The 16926-nt window shown below is 43.7% G+C and overlaps 1 protein-coding gene across 2 annotated transcripts in view; it reads right to left on the reverse strand.

Annotated features, from left to right (window-relative positions):
• The window catches only part of LOC118373078 (protein lin-7 homolog A), a 28319-nt gene extending 16226 nt beyond the window's left edge, over positions 1-12093 (reverse strand). For both annotated transcript variants that reach the window (XM_035759145.2, XM_035759146.2), the window contains exons 1-2: positions 11926-12093; positions 1424-1542 (exon numbers count right to left, since the gene is read on the reverse strand). In XM_035759145.2, the coding sequence (XP_035615038.2) occupies positions 1424-1542; positions 11926-11962 (156 nt within the window). In that variant the 5' untranslated portion in view covers positions 11963-12093. The remainder of the gene's footprint in view (positions 1-1423; positions 1543-11925) is intronic.
• Positions 12094-16926: the final 4833 nt, after the last annotated feature.

Below are 16926 nucleotides of genomic sequence, written 5' to 3' on the forward strand. Positions count from 1 at the left end.
TATTTAATGACATACTATGTTGTTTCATTGAACATACTATGCTGTTTTTACTTGGAGAGTTGTACATTGTTATACGTTAGTATTTTGCCGATACAGGCTTGTCTTGTGTGACTTAGTCATTTGTCTGGGCGTACAGATAAGAGCCGTTTAGGTGTGACTGCAGTATGTGACATTCTGTTTTAACAATCTACGTGTGGAAACAACATGCAGGACGGAACGGACAAAATGGTGGCAATGTTTGAGTGGTTGTTATCGATTGCTTCATTTTTGCAAATCTAATAAGAAAGTTGTTTTGAAGAATACAGTCTCCTTTTGGTTAGAACCCCCACGACGTGGCTCTCTCAGCGACAAAGATTTCCCATCTGCAGACATATTGCAGCACAGAACAGGGTGATTGCATTACGATTAACTCACCAATGTCGCTCAAAGAGGCTCAGCGGTCTAGTCCTGCTATGTCAGGGTATAAAGAGCGAGCAGGGGGGGGAGTGTTTTACGATGCTCGTCACTGTCCATAGTCTGGGGAAAATGTGCATGTGCTAGGAAAGTGAATGCAGGGGTTGTGACAGCATTGCTGGATTGTAAACACATGTGACATTCTCACGTATGGCAAGCTATTGCGCTATTCACATAAACACCATGTTCTCTGATCTTCCATAAAGACATGAGAGCATTTATCGCCTTGGGAGTCTGTTAGTCCAATAACCACTGACATGAACACCACAGCTGTTGAATGTTGCAGCGTAACTGTATGTGCTGATAACGATCTCTAATAACAGCAATCATCATCATGGCCACGACCACTCATCTTCACTCTCCAGCTCCTCTAGCAGTCAGACCTCTACGAGAAAGAGCCATTCTGCACCGTGGCAAAGTGTCAGCTCACACAAGGACATAATTGACTGGAAACGATGGCCACGTCAGCCTCTGCATCTAATCCAAGCGGATCCTCTCTAGTTTCCCTGGTGACTGGATGTGTTGTTGGTGGTTGAAGTGTTTCTCTCGCTCTTTCCCTCTCAATGGCCAGCTGTTGTAACCTAGTCTGTAGGGTGCTGCCTAGCTGCTACTCCTGGCAGAGACATGACGCCTCCCCCACCACCAGGCAGCACCAGGCTCCAGTGTCTCTGCCTGACTCCCAGGCCAGGCTTCTCTCATCCTGCTCTCCAATGAAAGGGCCAGCCCACCCTGACATTTCCTCTGGTAGATTACATTTCCTACTAGATGACCTCAGTCTGTATTGATGGCCCTCTTACCCTTCAGTCTGTGTATCTGAGCTGACCATGTCTGGGAAAACACCCCTAAAAGTCTGCATTGTTGTGTAGCCACATATATTCATTCAAATAACCATCAGTCACCTGTGGTCAATTTCCCTGTGTTGGCAGGAGGAAAAGGACCCTGGGGCCGTGGTGCAGGGGAATCGACTCACCTCTCGAATGGCTGTGCAGAACTCACTCTGCAACACCAACTTCAGGGACTGCAGCTTGTGACCTGGGACGTCTCCGGACTCCTGTAGCTTCTCCAGCAGCTCAATCGCCCTGGCTACATCTGACAGAGAGAGAGAAAGAGAGGGAGAGGGAGGAGAGAGGGGGAGAGGCAAAGAGAAGGAGAGAGGAAGAGGTAGAGAGAGGTGGAGAAAGTCAGAGAGAGAGAGAGAGAGTGAAAGAGAGAAATGACAAGAAGGAAAAAAATGCCCCATTGAATTACATTAACCTCAGCCTTGAAAAAGAAGTCCGGAGTGAATCGATAGAGAGGATAATGGAAAAAAACTGAGTCAAGGCCTAGGGGAACAAGAGAGAGAGAGAAATCCCAGCATAGTTTGCATTAGGCCTGCTCCATGCATGAGAAAATGGGGGGCGGACTTCGGGGAAGGGAATTGTTCCGTTCAAAGCGAGCGATTCCTGGTAGGAGCAGGCACCACGAGCATTAGATCCTTGAAAACAAACCCATGATGCCTCGGAGTTAAAGACTTTGACTCCTGTGTCTAGTAAACTCTCCACTCCTAATTATCATCCGGTGAAGAAATCCAGAGTAAAGCAGATTATTTTCACACTTTTAGAGAGAAAATTAAAGAAATGAGAGTACATGCTGGAAGGGGAGAGGAGGGATTTGGTGCTCAGCCTAATTCGTTGGGTCAGTTGTTCTAGAAGAAACTAAATAAAAAGCAGTTGGTGGATAATGTGCATCTGTCAACCCTTTATCCCTTGAGCATGGGCAAAGATCAGCGAGTTGCTTGAAAATGATCATACTACTTGTAATCAGCTACAGATTTGATATTTTTCTGACCGAGCTTGATGTCGAACACAGTGACACAGTGCCACCCAGGAGGGAAATTGCAAGATGTTGTATTGGAGTTGATAATATAGCTTAGGTGTGAAAAATGAAACGTTAAGTGATTCTACTTTATTAATGCTAGAAATATCCAACTACATTGGAACAGCAAGTGTATACTGAGGCTAGGTGCAAGGATTCTAAACAATCATCTTAAACACCTTTACCCTGGTGTTGAACTAGTGCCACATTCTGCACCACACCAACAGAGAGAAGTAAACAACCGACCATGTTTATAAACATCACGCCGAACCCAGGGAGGCTGGACTGAGACGGAAGACAATCTAGTGTAACCCGGTGAGGCAGAGAGGAGACAGAAAAGCTATTACCTTTTACAGACCTCGGGCGAACTAGGTAAGAGGAGGGAGAACTGCATACATAGAACCGGGGTGTTGTTTGGGCAGGTTTGTTTTGTGCCTGTATTAGGCAGTCAAACAGACCTACAAGGGCACAACATTTACTGTTAGTACACAAGTATACATGGACAAAGAACATGATACCCAGAGAACCAGCGTGGATTACATTAAACCAGAAGAAATGGTGGGGTCGATTTCCATCAGGATTGGTTACTTCAAGCCACAAAGTGCTGTCAGGGAGATCTTTACAGGGCATTCATCAAACTCCACGACTCCACTCAGCATCTTCTGTAATGATGGTGTTGTATAGCATAGATAATATCACATAGGATGTTCTAAAGGATGTACAAAAATAACATGTTTTCCTGTCACATACACCGGATAGGTGCAGTGAAATGTTTTTTTTTTTTTTACAGGGTCAGCCATAGTAGTACGGCGCCCCCGGAGCAAATTAGGGTTAAGTGCCTTGCTCAAGGGCACATCGGCTGATTTTTTCCCCCCCAAACTTGTCGACTTGGGTATTTGAACTGGCGACCATTCAGTTAATGGCCCAACGCTCTAAGTCTAGGCGTGGGTGGTGTAGTCTACCCTAGAGGCAGCCTGTTCTGGTAAGAACCCTAAGCTACGGGGAGACGAGAGCGGAATTAAAGCTGGTCCATAGAGAGTCGGACACAGGAAAGAGGACACTTTTCTCCAAACCTGTGTGAATGGAGGGATCTAACAGTATTCATTACTACTTTACATTACCCCTACAATGGTAATGTAGCTAATGTAGCTAATGTACAGAATTTCCATCAGCTTTAATAAGCATACAATGAGTCCCTAAGGTGAATGAGGTTGTACAATATTCTGTACCATACCTGTAAAAAACAGTTAGCTTTGCACTAATGAGTGGCTAGTAATCTGCTGGTATTATTCCAAGCAGCCTGGGTAGTTTTATGAGCGTTTATTTCTCATTATAGCGAGGTCAGAGCCAGATCAGGAGAGCTTTTGCCTGCTCTCATTTTCTCATTAAGCGACAATTTCTTCATCCACGTCAAGGTCTCTGACGAAGCCTCCAACATCGAGCAACACATCAAAGATTTAAGATTTCTAAAACATTTTTGTTGATAGATGGGATTTCTCGGGACGTCAGTTTTTGTACTTTGACGCTACACTGATCAAAAGCAATAGTTGGTATTCTCCACCTGTTCAGCACCACTTTCAAGTAGTTTGGCTTTCAACTTCGGTCTGGGGAATTAAATAAATGTATTCTTTGAAATAAACTGGGTTATAGGCTAAGAAGCTATTTTGTAAAAGTAAAGCTAACCGTGTTTGATTGCGAAAGGGAAGGATTTCAGGTATCAAGTTGTTTGAAAGGAGAAAGCAGTCCGGAAAAGCAGTATTTTAGACGCATATTTGAATAACAAAAAAAAACGCAAATCCCGTAACGACGCCATAAATGTCATGCCCCATCTCCCCTATTCAGACTGTCCAGTGTCTGAGCCCAGTCAGCCAACACCCCAGCAGTGAATAGGGATTGTTGCTACCAGATGTGACAGTTGTTATCCCCCTAGACCAGTGATGAGGGCTAGACTACAGCAGAGCCTCTCCTGCTCCTAGAGTTATTACAGGTAATCGGTCATAAAAGCCTCCCCTCTCCAGCAGTTGCATTTAATTTGCTGCATCGCGACACATATCATGCCCATCATCCACCCTGCTTCCCTTGGTCTGCTAGCTCATCCCCTCTGCAAGCACTGTCGCGTCGATTTGTTTCAAGAAGTAGATGGCTATTTGTGGACAGAATGTCTTGGACAGACCGTGGATAGTGTCGTGTGATAATTGGTGTAGAACATGCAGCAGTAATAGAACACCATCCAGTCCTGTGAGGAGCTGCCTACGTCAGGCATTTCTGCTGGAATACTGTATTTTGTCTACGGTGGGAGGAGTGAGACATCAAATGGTTTCCTCTGTGTGTGATCTAAGGGGTATAAACCCCCCAGGGTATAAGATTGACTTGGCGGCCCAGGGTGATTTGCAGTTTCAATGACTATGGGAATCCAGGCACAGAGTTACGTCACATCCAAATAGCTTAGTCTGCAACGACTCCCAAATAAGACACGTTACAACGCCACGCGTCACATCAACTCCCTGCGTGGTGCATTCAGCCACATCACCTAGGAGACTGCTGAGAACTTAAGTCCTTATTATAGTTGGCTATGTAGACACACACAGACCAGTAAAACCATGGTAATATTGAGCTACACCACCAACAGCAAATCCCTCAGCCTACAATACTAATACAAAGGCAAACCGCTTTGAAAGAGTATCTCTACACACCACTAAGAATACCCTCACCGCCCACATGGCGTGGCCCGTTACCAAGCCGGAGCCACTCCATTAAAAACTACAGTACATCTGGAGGGTAACACACAGTCAGCCAACACGATTCTGGCCTGCCTTACTAACTAACACTCCAACCCATCTGAGAGAGGAGCTTGAGAGTATGCATGGATCTGGCCCTCTCCTCACTCCACTGTCCTCACCCCACTGTCCTCACTCCACTGTCCTCACCCCACTGTCCTCACTCCACTGTCCTCACTCCACTGTCCTCACCCCACTGTCCTCACCCCACTGTCCTCACTCCACTGTCCTCACCCCACTGTCCTCACTCCACTGTCCTCACTCCACAGTCCTCACCCCACTGTCCTCACCCCACTGTCCTCACTCCACTGTCCTCACTCCACTGTCCTCACTCCACTGTCCTCACCCCACTGTCCTCACCCCACTGTCCTCACCCCACTGTCCTCACTCCACTGTCCTCACTCCACTGTCCTCACCCCACTGTCCTCACTCCACTGTCCTCACTCCACTGTCCTCACCCCACTGTCCTCACCCCACTGTCCTCACTCCACTGTCCTCACTCCACTGTCCTCACCCCACTGTCCTCACTCCACTGTCCTCACTCCACTGTCCTCACCCCACTGTCCTCACCCCACTGTCCTCACTCCACTGTCCTCACTCCACTGTCCTCACCCCACTGTCCTCACTCCACTGTCCTCACTCCACTGTCCTCACTCCACTGTCCTCACCCCACTGTCCTCACTCCACTGTCCTCACCCCACTGTCCTCACTCCACTGTCCTCACTCCACTGTCCTCACTCCACTGTCCTCACTCCACTGTCCTCACTCCACTGTCCTCACCCCACTGTCCTCACCCCACTGTCCTCACTCCACTGTCCTCACCCCACTGTCCTCACTCCACTGTCCTCACTCCACTGTCCTCACCCCACTGTCCTCACTCCACTGTCCTCACTCCACTGTCCTCACTCCACTGTCCTCACCCCACTGTCCTCACTCCACTGTCCTCACTCCACTGTCCTCACTCCACTGTCCTCAATCCACTGTCCTCAAACCACTGTCCTCACTCCACTGAGATGGATTCACTCAACCACTAAACCATTAGCATTCTGCTCGTCGTTCCTCTTCCCCACACTCCAATGAGACTTCAGCCCCCTTGGCGCTTCACCAACTCTAGAGATGGACAGATGTCCGCAACATCTGTGGGACTCACCCTTCCTCCCTCCGCCTCAAAATGAACATATTTAAAGAGCAGTTACTGTATGTTAAGCTTTAACGCCGACACAACTGCAAATCGATGTTGCCATTAGAACCTCTGCAAGGCATGAGCACTGTTTGCAATAAAATAAAATAAATGATCCTGTTTCATTTGACACATATTTTCAAGGGAAGACAAAGGTGTCAAGGTGATACTGTTGCTCTTATTGGAGGTGTAATTAAGGATGGGAGCAAGAGATGGAATACAAAACAATGGTTGTTAAAAATTAAACATACAACTCCTAATTCACATTTATTCAATCTGTGAAGTTGGGGAGGCATGTTTCTTGCCTCGGTATTCTATAACTAAATAAAGTATGAAACACCAGTACATTGCTATGCATTGAGTAGTCAGGAACGTTGATGCTACTAGCCAAACATCTGACCTAGTTTAACTTCTCTTTGCCACACAGCAGTGAGAACACATTACCATTGCCTGATTGGTTGAGCTGAAAGTAACGAGACGTGTTCTTTGGAGCGGTCACATAGGGCTCTCATCTACCATTTTCTATTTCCACAATCACTGGTTAATGACACATTTCTCTATTTGAAAGGTTTATCATCCGTCTCCAATTACAACAGAGAGTGAAGCAAACTGACTGTTTACTGAAATCCCTGTGGCCAACTTGAACCAAAATGATACTGTGCGTCCTTCAGTGTACGTATGAATACATTCCTAATGGGCCGACGTATGTGTCCCTAACAGTAATAAAGACAGAAGTAAAAGCAATAGAACAAAGGCCAATAAAAATTATATCTGAATTCTTTGTGGGAAAGAATTCTTGAGGCAGGCAACAAATAAAAGATTTATTCTCATTCTCATTCATGTTCTAAGGCAACGATGAAGGTGTTTTAGAGGGTGTCCAACTTTGGGAGAGAAATATTCTGAAAGTGCTGTTGAAGTGTTACTGAAAGCAGTGTCCTCTAAAGAGCCATTTCCAAGAGGAATCAATCAATTAATAGTGCGTATCTAAGAAGCAATTAGTCCACTACAGTCTGTTTCTGTGACTGACAATGTCAAGATATTTTGTGGTAAATCTGTTCAGTGATAAATCTGCTTCTGTGACTGACAATGTAAAGACATTTTGTGGTAAATCTGTTCAGTGATAAATCTGTTTCTGTGACTGACAATGTAAATACGTTCAGTGATAAATCTGTTTCTGTGACTGACAATGTAAATACGTTTAGTGATAAATCTGTTTCTGTGACTGACAATGTAAAGACGTTTAGTGATAAATCTGTTTCTGTGACTGACAACGTAAATACGTTTAGTGGTAAGTCTGTTTCTGTGACTGACAATGTAAATACGTTTAGTGGTAAATCTATTTCTGTGACTGACAATGTAAATACGTTTAGTGGTAAATCTGTTTCTGTATCTGACAATGTAAAGACGTTTAGTGGTAAATCTGTTTCTGTGACTGACAATGTAAATACGTTTAGTGGTAAATCTGTTTCTGTGACTGACAATGTAAAGACGTTTAGTGGTAAATCTGTTTCTGTGACTGACAATGTAAAGACGTTTAGTGGTAAATCTGTTTCTGTGACTGACAATGTAAAGACGTTTAGTGATAAATCTGTTTCTGTGACTGACAATGTAAAGAAGTTTAGTGGTAAATCTGTTTCTGTGACTGACAATGTAAAGACGTTTAGTGATAAATCTATAATATACAGTACTGTGCAGTGTGTTACCTTGAGATTTCCTAAAATGTCATCAATGACGGACGACCACAGAAATTATGGTATTATGTTGATGAAACACAACGTTCAAACTATAAACAGCATGGTCTCTAAAACAATCACCAGTTCCAGAAGGAGTCAGCCTTTCAAATACACAGAGTTCCCTTTCTGCTCTGTTTTGATGACTGGATCTACTAATGCAGCCACCACTCGGGATGTGTCATAAATAAATGTGAAGACCACAAAAAGCAGCTAGCAATGCTGCTGTGCTGAAACACACCAGGTCTGTGCTGTCCTGCCTTAGGCACGGCTTATTTCACTCTTCCTGGGGTCCAAGCCTTTCCACGCCGCAGTATTAAACAGTGAGTGCTTCACTGCTTTCTACACTTGAGTAAGAGTCTAAACATGATTTTGAGCTGTTTGAAAAACTGGGCAGTGCTCCAATATCATCACATAATTGCCCTGTTGATAACAAAGAGCATAGCTGAATAGAATATATTTTCCAATATCTGCACGTTGTTTCAATACAAATGCTGTGCGGTGTAAATAAGCATGTCCAATTAACTCAGCTGGCTCATTAAGACGTGGGGCTGATGAAAACAGAGACTGCAACGCAGGTGCATTTCTCCACATCTACTGGGACGTCTAAGGTCCTAATAGAGAATCGTTTCATAGCTGATTGATTCAAGACTAGTCTGAGCTATTCCTCACTCCCACATGTAATGTTTCCCAGAGCAGTGCCCTAACACTGTCAGTACCAGAATGGCTGACTTACACATGCCAGAATAAATTGCCCCGGAGAGGCCATGCCATCTGCCACTTCCCACTTTGACCCGCGTGTCCTTTCTGCCGTTGGCAACCACACTGAAATTACCACACAAAAAAACTCTACTGTGCTCATTCTCTGGATGAGTAGAGGAACAGGCCAGCAGGGGCTTGCCAGACACAAGGCCAGCTCCTCAACAGGACAGCTTTTTAAATGGACGCAACTCCCTTTATCAATCCCCCCCATAAGCCGAGTGAATTAACACTAAATGGCCCTGCCGTGACATTCCTGGGAAAATGAATCACTCCTTAGACTGTCCCCATCAGGGCTCATTAGCCTAAGGCAAAAGCGAATAACACTCTGAACTTTGTTTTTGTCTCCCTTCCTCTGACTGATTACCTGGCTGATGTCCATCCCAAACAAATGACATTTCTTTTCACTGTGGTTCTAATGAGAGCTTACCCAGAGCTGTGCCATTCTAAACAGCTCTCCGTTGATGAAATTGCCCGAGCTGGCTGTTCACCTCACCTGTAATCCCTCCTCTCTGTTATCACCCAAAGCAAGGTACAAGAGGAAGGTGGCTGCGCAACAATGAACAAATCCAGTGATCTCTGCAAGCAAAGCCTGTCTGCAGTATGGTGAGACAACATGTTTAGGGCCCTGAGCAGGCTACAGTGTGTTGCCCTTTAACTTGCAAGGAAATGTGCGGTTGTTCTATATTTATTATGGCAATAAACCATGCACGGAGAGCATCAAAGAAGTATTTACTTCCAGATTTCAAGCTTCTGCTCGCCCTCGATGTTTGGAATCTTAGTAATTCCACTGTAATTTCAGACGGCACAGAAACCTGTTTGAGCATCTGTGTCTTACTACACCGCTCAATCAGCAAATATATAGGAATATATCTCAAATTCCTCTCCATCAGCAAATATCTGGCAGAAAGAGCACTAACACATTTCACTGTGATTACTGTACAGCCTCAGCCTGACTGATATTATTAGGACTTCATGGCATACAGTTGATGAGAACTCTCTCAGTATCTCTATCAATTTCAATAGTCTTGGCATGCCTGGTGCCGGTTAGTGTTTGAATGAGAGTCAATCGTTGAAGGGGAACTTTGGTGCCATGGGCAGGGAGGTTCCAACACAGGCTGTTTCTCCACAGGACAGTGGCGTTTGAGTCATTTCCTGAGACAATAGCAGGAAGTGCAGTCATGACCTCAAAGCACAATGTGAGTTTCCCGCCTCTTCGTGTGTGTGACAAATCCCTAACACATCCTGCTTTCAACAAAGAAACAGGCTTCTTTTCAATATCAATTACAGTGTTTCTTCGCTAGTGGCAGTAGCGACAAAGGACTCTGTGCAAAGACAATGACAGCTCTTGTAAAGCTATCATTATGATCCCCTACAATACATGATCACTGCGGCGGGGCAGTGGCCACTTAATGAGCATGTGGATACAGCAGCCACCTGAATGTTCTCTCTGAAATGTTAGGGGCTCTGACTCACTAGTCTACCTATGTAAACCCAATGGAAAGGGTTGAGTAGCCTATACTGGCACACATATTTCAGTTTAACTGGGGAGAACAAAACTCTTCCCCAATGTGTCATATAATGAATGGCTTGTTTATCAATAGAATCTCAATGCCAGAAATGTTCCTTCCCCTCATGGAACAAAGCGCAGCTTCTTGTTTATCATTTTGCCCTGTATCATGTTTTTGCCCTTGCACCCACTCCCCATTCAAGCTCGTATACAGCCACTTCAAGCTCCTATACAGCCACCCACTCCCCATTCAAGCTCGTATACAGCCACTTCAAGCTCGTATACAGCCACCCACTCCCCATTCAAGCTCGTATACAAGCTCGTATACAGTTGCTGCAATAATGAATCCAATTGCCACTGAGCATTGAATTGACTGTAAATCATTCAAATGAGCCAATGTTTAAAAAATGGGAATAAACCCGTTATATTATCCGTTATTCCTTGGGTATAAAGACAGGTCACTCGCTGATGATCCTCGTTCGGTTTACATCCATTCCATCCTTCATGATAACAACCAGGTTCGGTTACTCATGCGCAATGCTGTGTTCAACACCACGTAGAGAGGTCACCATTTGTCATTTTCCAATTTAGACAGATTTTTGTATCCTCTTGCCTTCTACATTCCCGTGAGTTGTTTATTCCACGGCGTTTACCGTTTTTCCTACGGTCACTAACTGTTGTGGCAATCATTCAAAGTGGGCCCATGCCCATTACTTTTCCCAGATGTATCATCTTTCTCTATTTTTAACACCACCCCTTTCGTTTGTGCCATGCAGCCACACTAATGCATTTCACCACCGGATTCGTTTTAAGCAGGCTACACATTTAATCTGATTTCCCCATGGTCCCCGTTTCGAATATCAAAATGAAAGAATAGCCAGGAGAAGCTATCAGAAGCTATCAATCCGTTATCATTGGACATGCAGGCTACTGTAGGAAAGCAATATCATCTGAAGTCCGCGTGCAAGTCGACCTATTACTACTCCGAAATATGACGTAGGCGGCTATAGGTAGACTACATTGTGGACTCAACCTTCCTTTTAAAATAATGCCGCAGGTGAATTCGTTTTTCACTGTCGACAACAGGTATGCTATGTGGTGAAGACCTGTGCCCCTTTCTTGTTCACTGTCCAAATTACAATTACATTCAAGAAAAATATAAACCAATTCAAAAAGCTGTTTGTTTTATATTCTTAAGCCTACCCATCCAAAAGTTGTCTGATGTGTAGAGAAGTAAGGATTTAAAGCGTGATTGGATTCCTGCGCGCAATACATTATTTCTCCCAATCACGAAGTGAATAATACAACGAGATAATATTCTATTGGATGTTACATAACAGCGATAAATCCACTCTATTCATATGCAGTGGGATGTAATACTGTACGTTGATAACACATTCGTTATAATATTGCTGAACAGCATTATTTAATTAAGCCGTTTTATCCAATTTTGCAGAGTGCGCACCAAACGGTCCACACATTTTATTCCCAGCAAATAACGGTATCCAGCGAGAGAGAAATATAAGCTGACGAATGTAAAAATGATATGATAGCCTATAGTAGTTTCAACTTAAATGTGGTCCGCCAATGCATCGTTCGCTCAAGTTTCGGGATCCAGAAATAATTCAACAAGAAAGCGAATCCGACGATTGTGCGTCTTACCTCGATCCAGAGTGAGCGGTTGGACCTCTGTCGCCATGACTGCTGTTATGGGGAGATATAGCGACTACGGTAGCTGCAGCATCAGAAGCAACTCAAGCTAAACGGGCGAGTGAGAGCACAGAGCCCGTCGGTGGGAGTGGCTGGAAGGGAGAGGGGATTACCTCCCGCGCCGCTGCTCCATCGGACTGACCCAATGGTCCTGTCAAACCGAACAACCGCGGGATTAATATCTTTATGCAAATAATTGAGAGCGGATGGGACTGGATTGACCTATAGCCAAATTGACTAGCTGATATGAACATTTTGATATTGAATTCTTCACTGCCAATTTCATTGGCAACCTGTGTGCTCATGGCAGGGGATTCTTGTTGTCCTGCAGCCTAAGGCTGATATAGTAGTCGACAGTAACCACAAAGTGATAAACAGATTTCAATGATGGCATGGAACCGCAGCTGATGAAGGGTTTATAGATTAATCCCCATGTTTATAGTACTGTAGAAAGGAGACCCGTGCATAGACAGGAACTGGCTCTGGGCTGGGCTCTCTGTATCCCTGTTGCCTTTACTAATGCCTGTTGCAACTACAGTTTAAAGCTGTGGCAAATCTACTGCATGAGCTGTAGCAGTGTGGCAAAAATGTAATACCGCCCTCTCCATAGAGGTTGTGCTCAATCCCATGGCCGTGGGTACATCCTTTAGAATGGAGGAAGCAGGATTTAAACAAGATGACAGATCACACTGTAGGCTACATTTCGTAGGCCTGAACATTTTCATTTGTAAATGCTATTATAGATTTAAAGCAAATGAGGGACATTTTTCAAGATGTATTTAGCTGGCTGACTTTTCAGTGCACAATTAGTTATAAACTAGACAACCGTGTTTAAGTTTCAAATGATTCCATTTATTTTTTAATTATGTCTAGGCTCCTCTCAGCGAAGTCTACTTATACCTTAGAAAATCAATAACCTCACTTTCAGGTAGATTTCCATTCTAATGTGGGAAAGTGTAACAATGGAAGAGAATATGACTCTGCAGCCTACCGTGTACCGCTGTGCCATTTTTCAAGATTGCATTTCAGCAACCCACTCCATACTGTATCCTTCATCTTAAAGTGCTTTTCGACTTGCACTTGTAATCAACTCCACACAGACCATATGTACTGGCGAATCACAGCCGCACAGCAGCTCCACCCAGCTGCATACAGAGATGCAAGTTGTATACGGGTGGTAAGTGGTGGGATGGAGGGGGGGCTTAAGGCCAGTGAGAAGGAGGACACAGGAAGATTATACACTCACATCCATATGGTGTTTGGAAAACCTTTCTGTTTTTAAAAAGAGGAGGGGATTAGACTGCAGTGCTCTTAAGGCCCTGGAACTGAGAGTGAATTGGTTACTAAATTGATGATACTTTCTACTTCAGGAGATAGAGTTTGTGTTTGAGAGAGAGGGGGGGGAGAAGGTGAAAGAGGGAGAGAGAGATAGAGGGAGAGAGAAATAAAGAGAGCACTTAAGGACGTCAGGAACAAACAAATGCCATTGCTTATGTGCAGACTGCACCATCCAAGAGGTAAAAGGCTCAGGGTTGCAGAGATGATCTGATCAAGCCCCATTTTCAAGGAATTATAAATTGCTATTGGGGTTGTTGAGGTTGAAATCAACAGGTAACAACATCAGTGACAACACAATACACTGAAGCTGGTTGCTGAGTACGAGTACAGGTACTGACTGAGTCAATGTGCGGGGGGTACAGGTTAGTTGAGGTAATATGTACATAGGGTTAAAGTGACAATTTTTGATAATAAACAGTGAGTAGCATTAGCATTAAAAAAAGGGGGGGTCAATGCAAATAGTCCAGGTAGCCATTTGATTAATTATTCAGCAATCTTATGACTTGGGGTAGAAGCTGTTAAGGAGCTTTCTGGACCTAGACTTGACGCTCCAGTACCGCTTGCCGTCACAAACGTAGCCAGAGCCAACCAAAAACAATGTAGGCTCGTTCACACGTCTACAGGCTACTGGTTTTATTTGACAAGCTTGCCAATGTTTCCCTGGTGCTTGTGTGTGTGCAACATGTCACAGATACTTGTGAATACAGCAACAAGATTAGAAGGTGTCCTCTTGTCAAATTGATAACTCTGCTGCTTTTAATAACTACGAGATAAGAAATTCTTACCTGGACAGGAGTCAGGAGATCCATGCATCCATCTACTGGATCAATTCTCCACGTTTCCCTGTTGCAGATTATAGCAGGAGGAGGATGGCATCCTCTGTATATAGCCTCGTTGTTGTTATTTTATTGTTACTTTTTTTACTTTAGTTTATTTAGTAAATATTTTCTTAACTCTTATTTGTTGGTTAAGTGCTTGTAAGTAAGCATTTAACAGTAAGGTCTACACCTGTTGTATTCGGAGCATGTGACAAATAAAATGTGATTTGATTTGACATTCTGCTTTGCCATCGCAGTGGTCCGGACTGTTCAAATCCATCCAACAGGCAGCTGTTGACAGCTGATCAAAGAGAGCGGTGAGGAAATCAGTGTCAACATGTGGGTGTTATGCTGGCACTGCATGTCAGCTCTTCTGGAAAACGTATCCTATTCCCTATAGAGAGGGAGGGAAATGCCATCTACATATCCTGTATAGTGGTACTATGACAGACACATGAGGCATTTACCTTACGCTTTCAATAACTTTCATTCAACCAGCCTGGTCTCGGCAGAAAAGGCAGGTAACACTTCCAGGTGTCAAATGAGAATAAATCAGACATTTGACGTAGTACTAGAGGTTAAGATCGTTGGGCCAGTAACCAAAAGGTCCTTGGTTCGAATCCCCGAGCCGACTAGGTGAAAAAACTATTGATGCCTTTGATTCAGATTCAGGGTGTTTAATGGTCATGTACAGGGTTGCAGGTGTGATTGCAGGGTACAGTGAACATCTTAGGCTTCGAGCTCCAACATGCAAGACTTGAGCAAGAGTGTCTGCTAAATGACTATTTAAACATGTTAAATGTAGCCTACTTAGTTTCCATTTCTGATCTCTGAGAAGCCAACATTTCTTTCTAGATAAACTGTCAACCATCCAACGCAGTCACAGCAAGTCAGTCATGTGATTGGAATGGTAAGGAAATAGTTAAGAAGTAGCTACTTCAAAATGACTTCTGACAAATAACTTAGACTTATGAAACTAAACATCTACTGCTGTGCTACATTAAACCCAGTCACACAGTAGGGTATACAATTACAATCACTGTAATTACACCAAATATCATCTCATAAATTCACTTTTATGCTGACATACTGTAACATTGGGTTTAAAATCAATCACAGTATGATAAAATAATAATTATATAGACTTTTACACAGGCTTCAACCTGTGTAGTCAGTGAGGGGATTGTGTGTTTTGGTCCCATACAAACTCACACTGACTCCTCATATCTAACAGAGAGGGAGAGAGGTGAATGGAAGAGCCCTTATGAATAAACCCAGTGCAACCCGTTTACAGGAGATCATTGAGTGTCCACTGCAGGTCCGTTCCCCGTGCCAGACACAGAATGTAAATTAAACATATCCTGCTAGCAGCACGTGCGCTACTATAGGAAGAAGTATTGCTTAATCGCTGGGTACTGGGATTTACAGAGACCTTCAGGTTGGACAAATTAAACCACTGGGAGAATTGACAGCCTTTGACGATCCAAGGTTTTGAATGTAGTCAACGACTCCTGTCCTGTACATACAATCTCCCTTTTGATGACATGGTAGTGTCATGACGTTGGCCTGTGGGTAAGGTTTATGACCAACTCCATAAATACCTTTCTCCCTTCCCTCTCTCTCTGACTCTGCTGAGGGACTCTTGAATAGCCTTTGTTAAACATAGAGAGTCTGAGAACATCAAACAAGTGGAGGGAAAGGAACCATATTTCGGTAATAGAACCAGTTGAAAATATGCGTTGGTACTTAATGAATATGATGTCAGTTCGGTTGTCATCTGAGACATTATGACTGATGACAGAACGACATAAACTGTATCTGTAAAAGTCTACACATTATAGTTATCAGATTCACATGGAATTGTTGTGCAATTTAAATGCAATTTAAATTAAACTATTTGTGAAAAGATTCAATGTAATTTTAGCTTCCAAATGAGAGAATTGGGTTTTCATAAGATTAGAGCTCTGCTCAATCAGTGGCCCGTCCCTGTGAAGAGACATGGGTTATAAACTATGAAACACACCCTTCTCCCTCCACTATATAAGCCCTTGACAAAAATGTAACTATCTGTTCCGGGTACATTAGGATGACGAACCGATGTCAGAAGGATTCAGATAATAACTACAGAACAAAGCCAACCTCAGCATAAGCTTTGGTTGTGAATGGTATGAACTCTTATTCGCTACAGAAGTGATACCTCCTAGCCGCTGAGTTAGCAGCGGCTGCTGTAAACGTGGGCTAGGACAGAGTATCCCGTCTACCACACAATGACGACACAACAATGTTTCCCGTTCACCACCAGAGACACTCTTCAAAGGACAAAAGACTCTGTTGGGCAACCCGGCCTTCCGTCTACCACCAACCTATTGAAGCGCAGCTCAGAGTAAATATTTATTGCATTTTCCTTTACCAAAATAGGCGGTAATTTAGAATGCATAAGATTCTGTATTTACGATAGAGTAGCTGCCTATGGCCCGATAGAGACATAGCTTCTCCCTTTGTTCTTCAGTCTTCCCGCTCTTTCACTCTAAGCCAACCCCCTTTTCTCTGTGTAACCAGCTGTCATATCTGTTCTGTCCGCTAGGGCCATTTTCCTTTATGACAAATTTGTAATCAAGGTAGGATTCATTCTGCGTATATGTAATTCTGTGTGATTAGTTAGGTATTTAGTAAATAAATAATTAATCCCCTGAAATAAGGTGACAATTAATATTGACTGCTATTGATGTAAAATATTACTAGGTCTTTAAGAGTTTATATGGAAGATAACTGCTCTATAAATATTATCTTGTGATTT

The sequence above is a fragment of the Oncorhynchus keta genome, chromosome 13, assembly GCF_023373465.1.
Source record: "Oncorhynchus keta strain PuntledgeMale-10-30-2019 chromosome 13, Oket_V2, whole genome shotgun sequence".
NCBI lineage: Eukaryota > Metazoa > Chordata > Actinopteri > Salmoniformes > Salmonidae > Oncorhynchus > Oncorhynchus keta.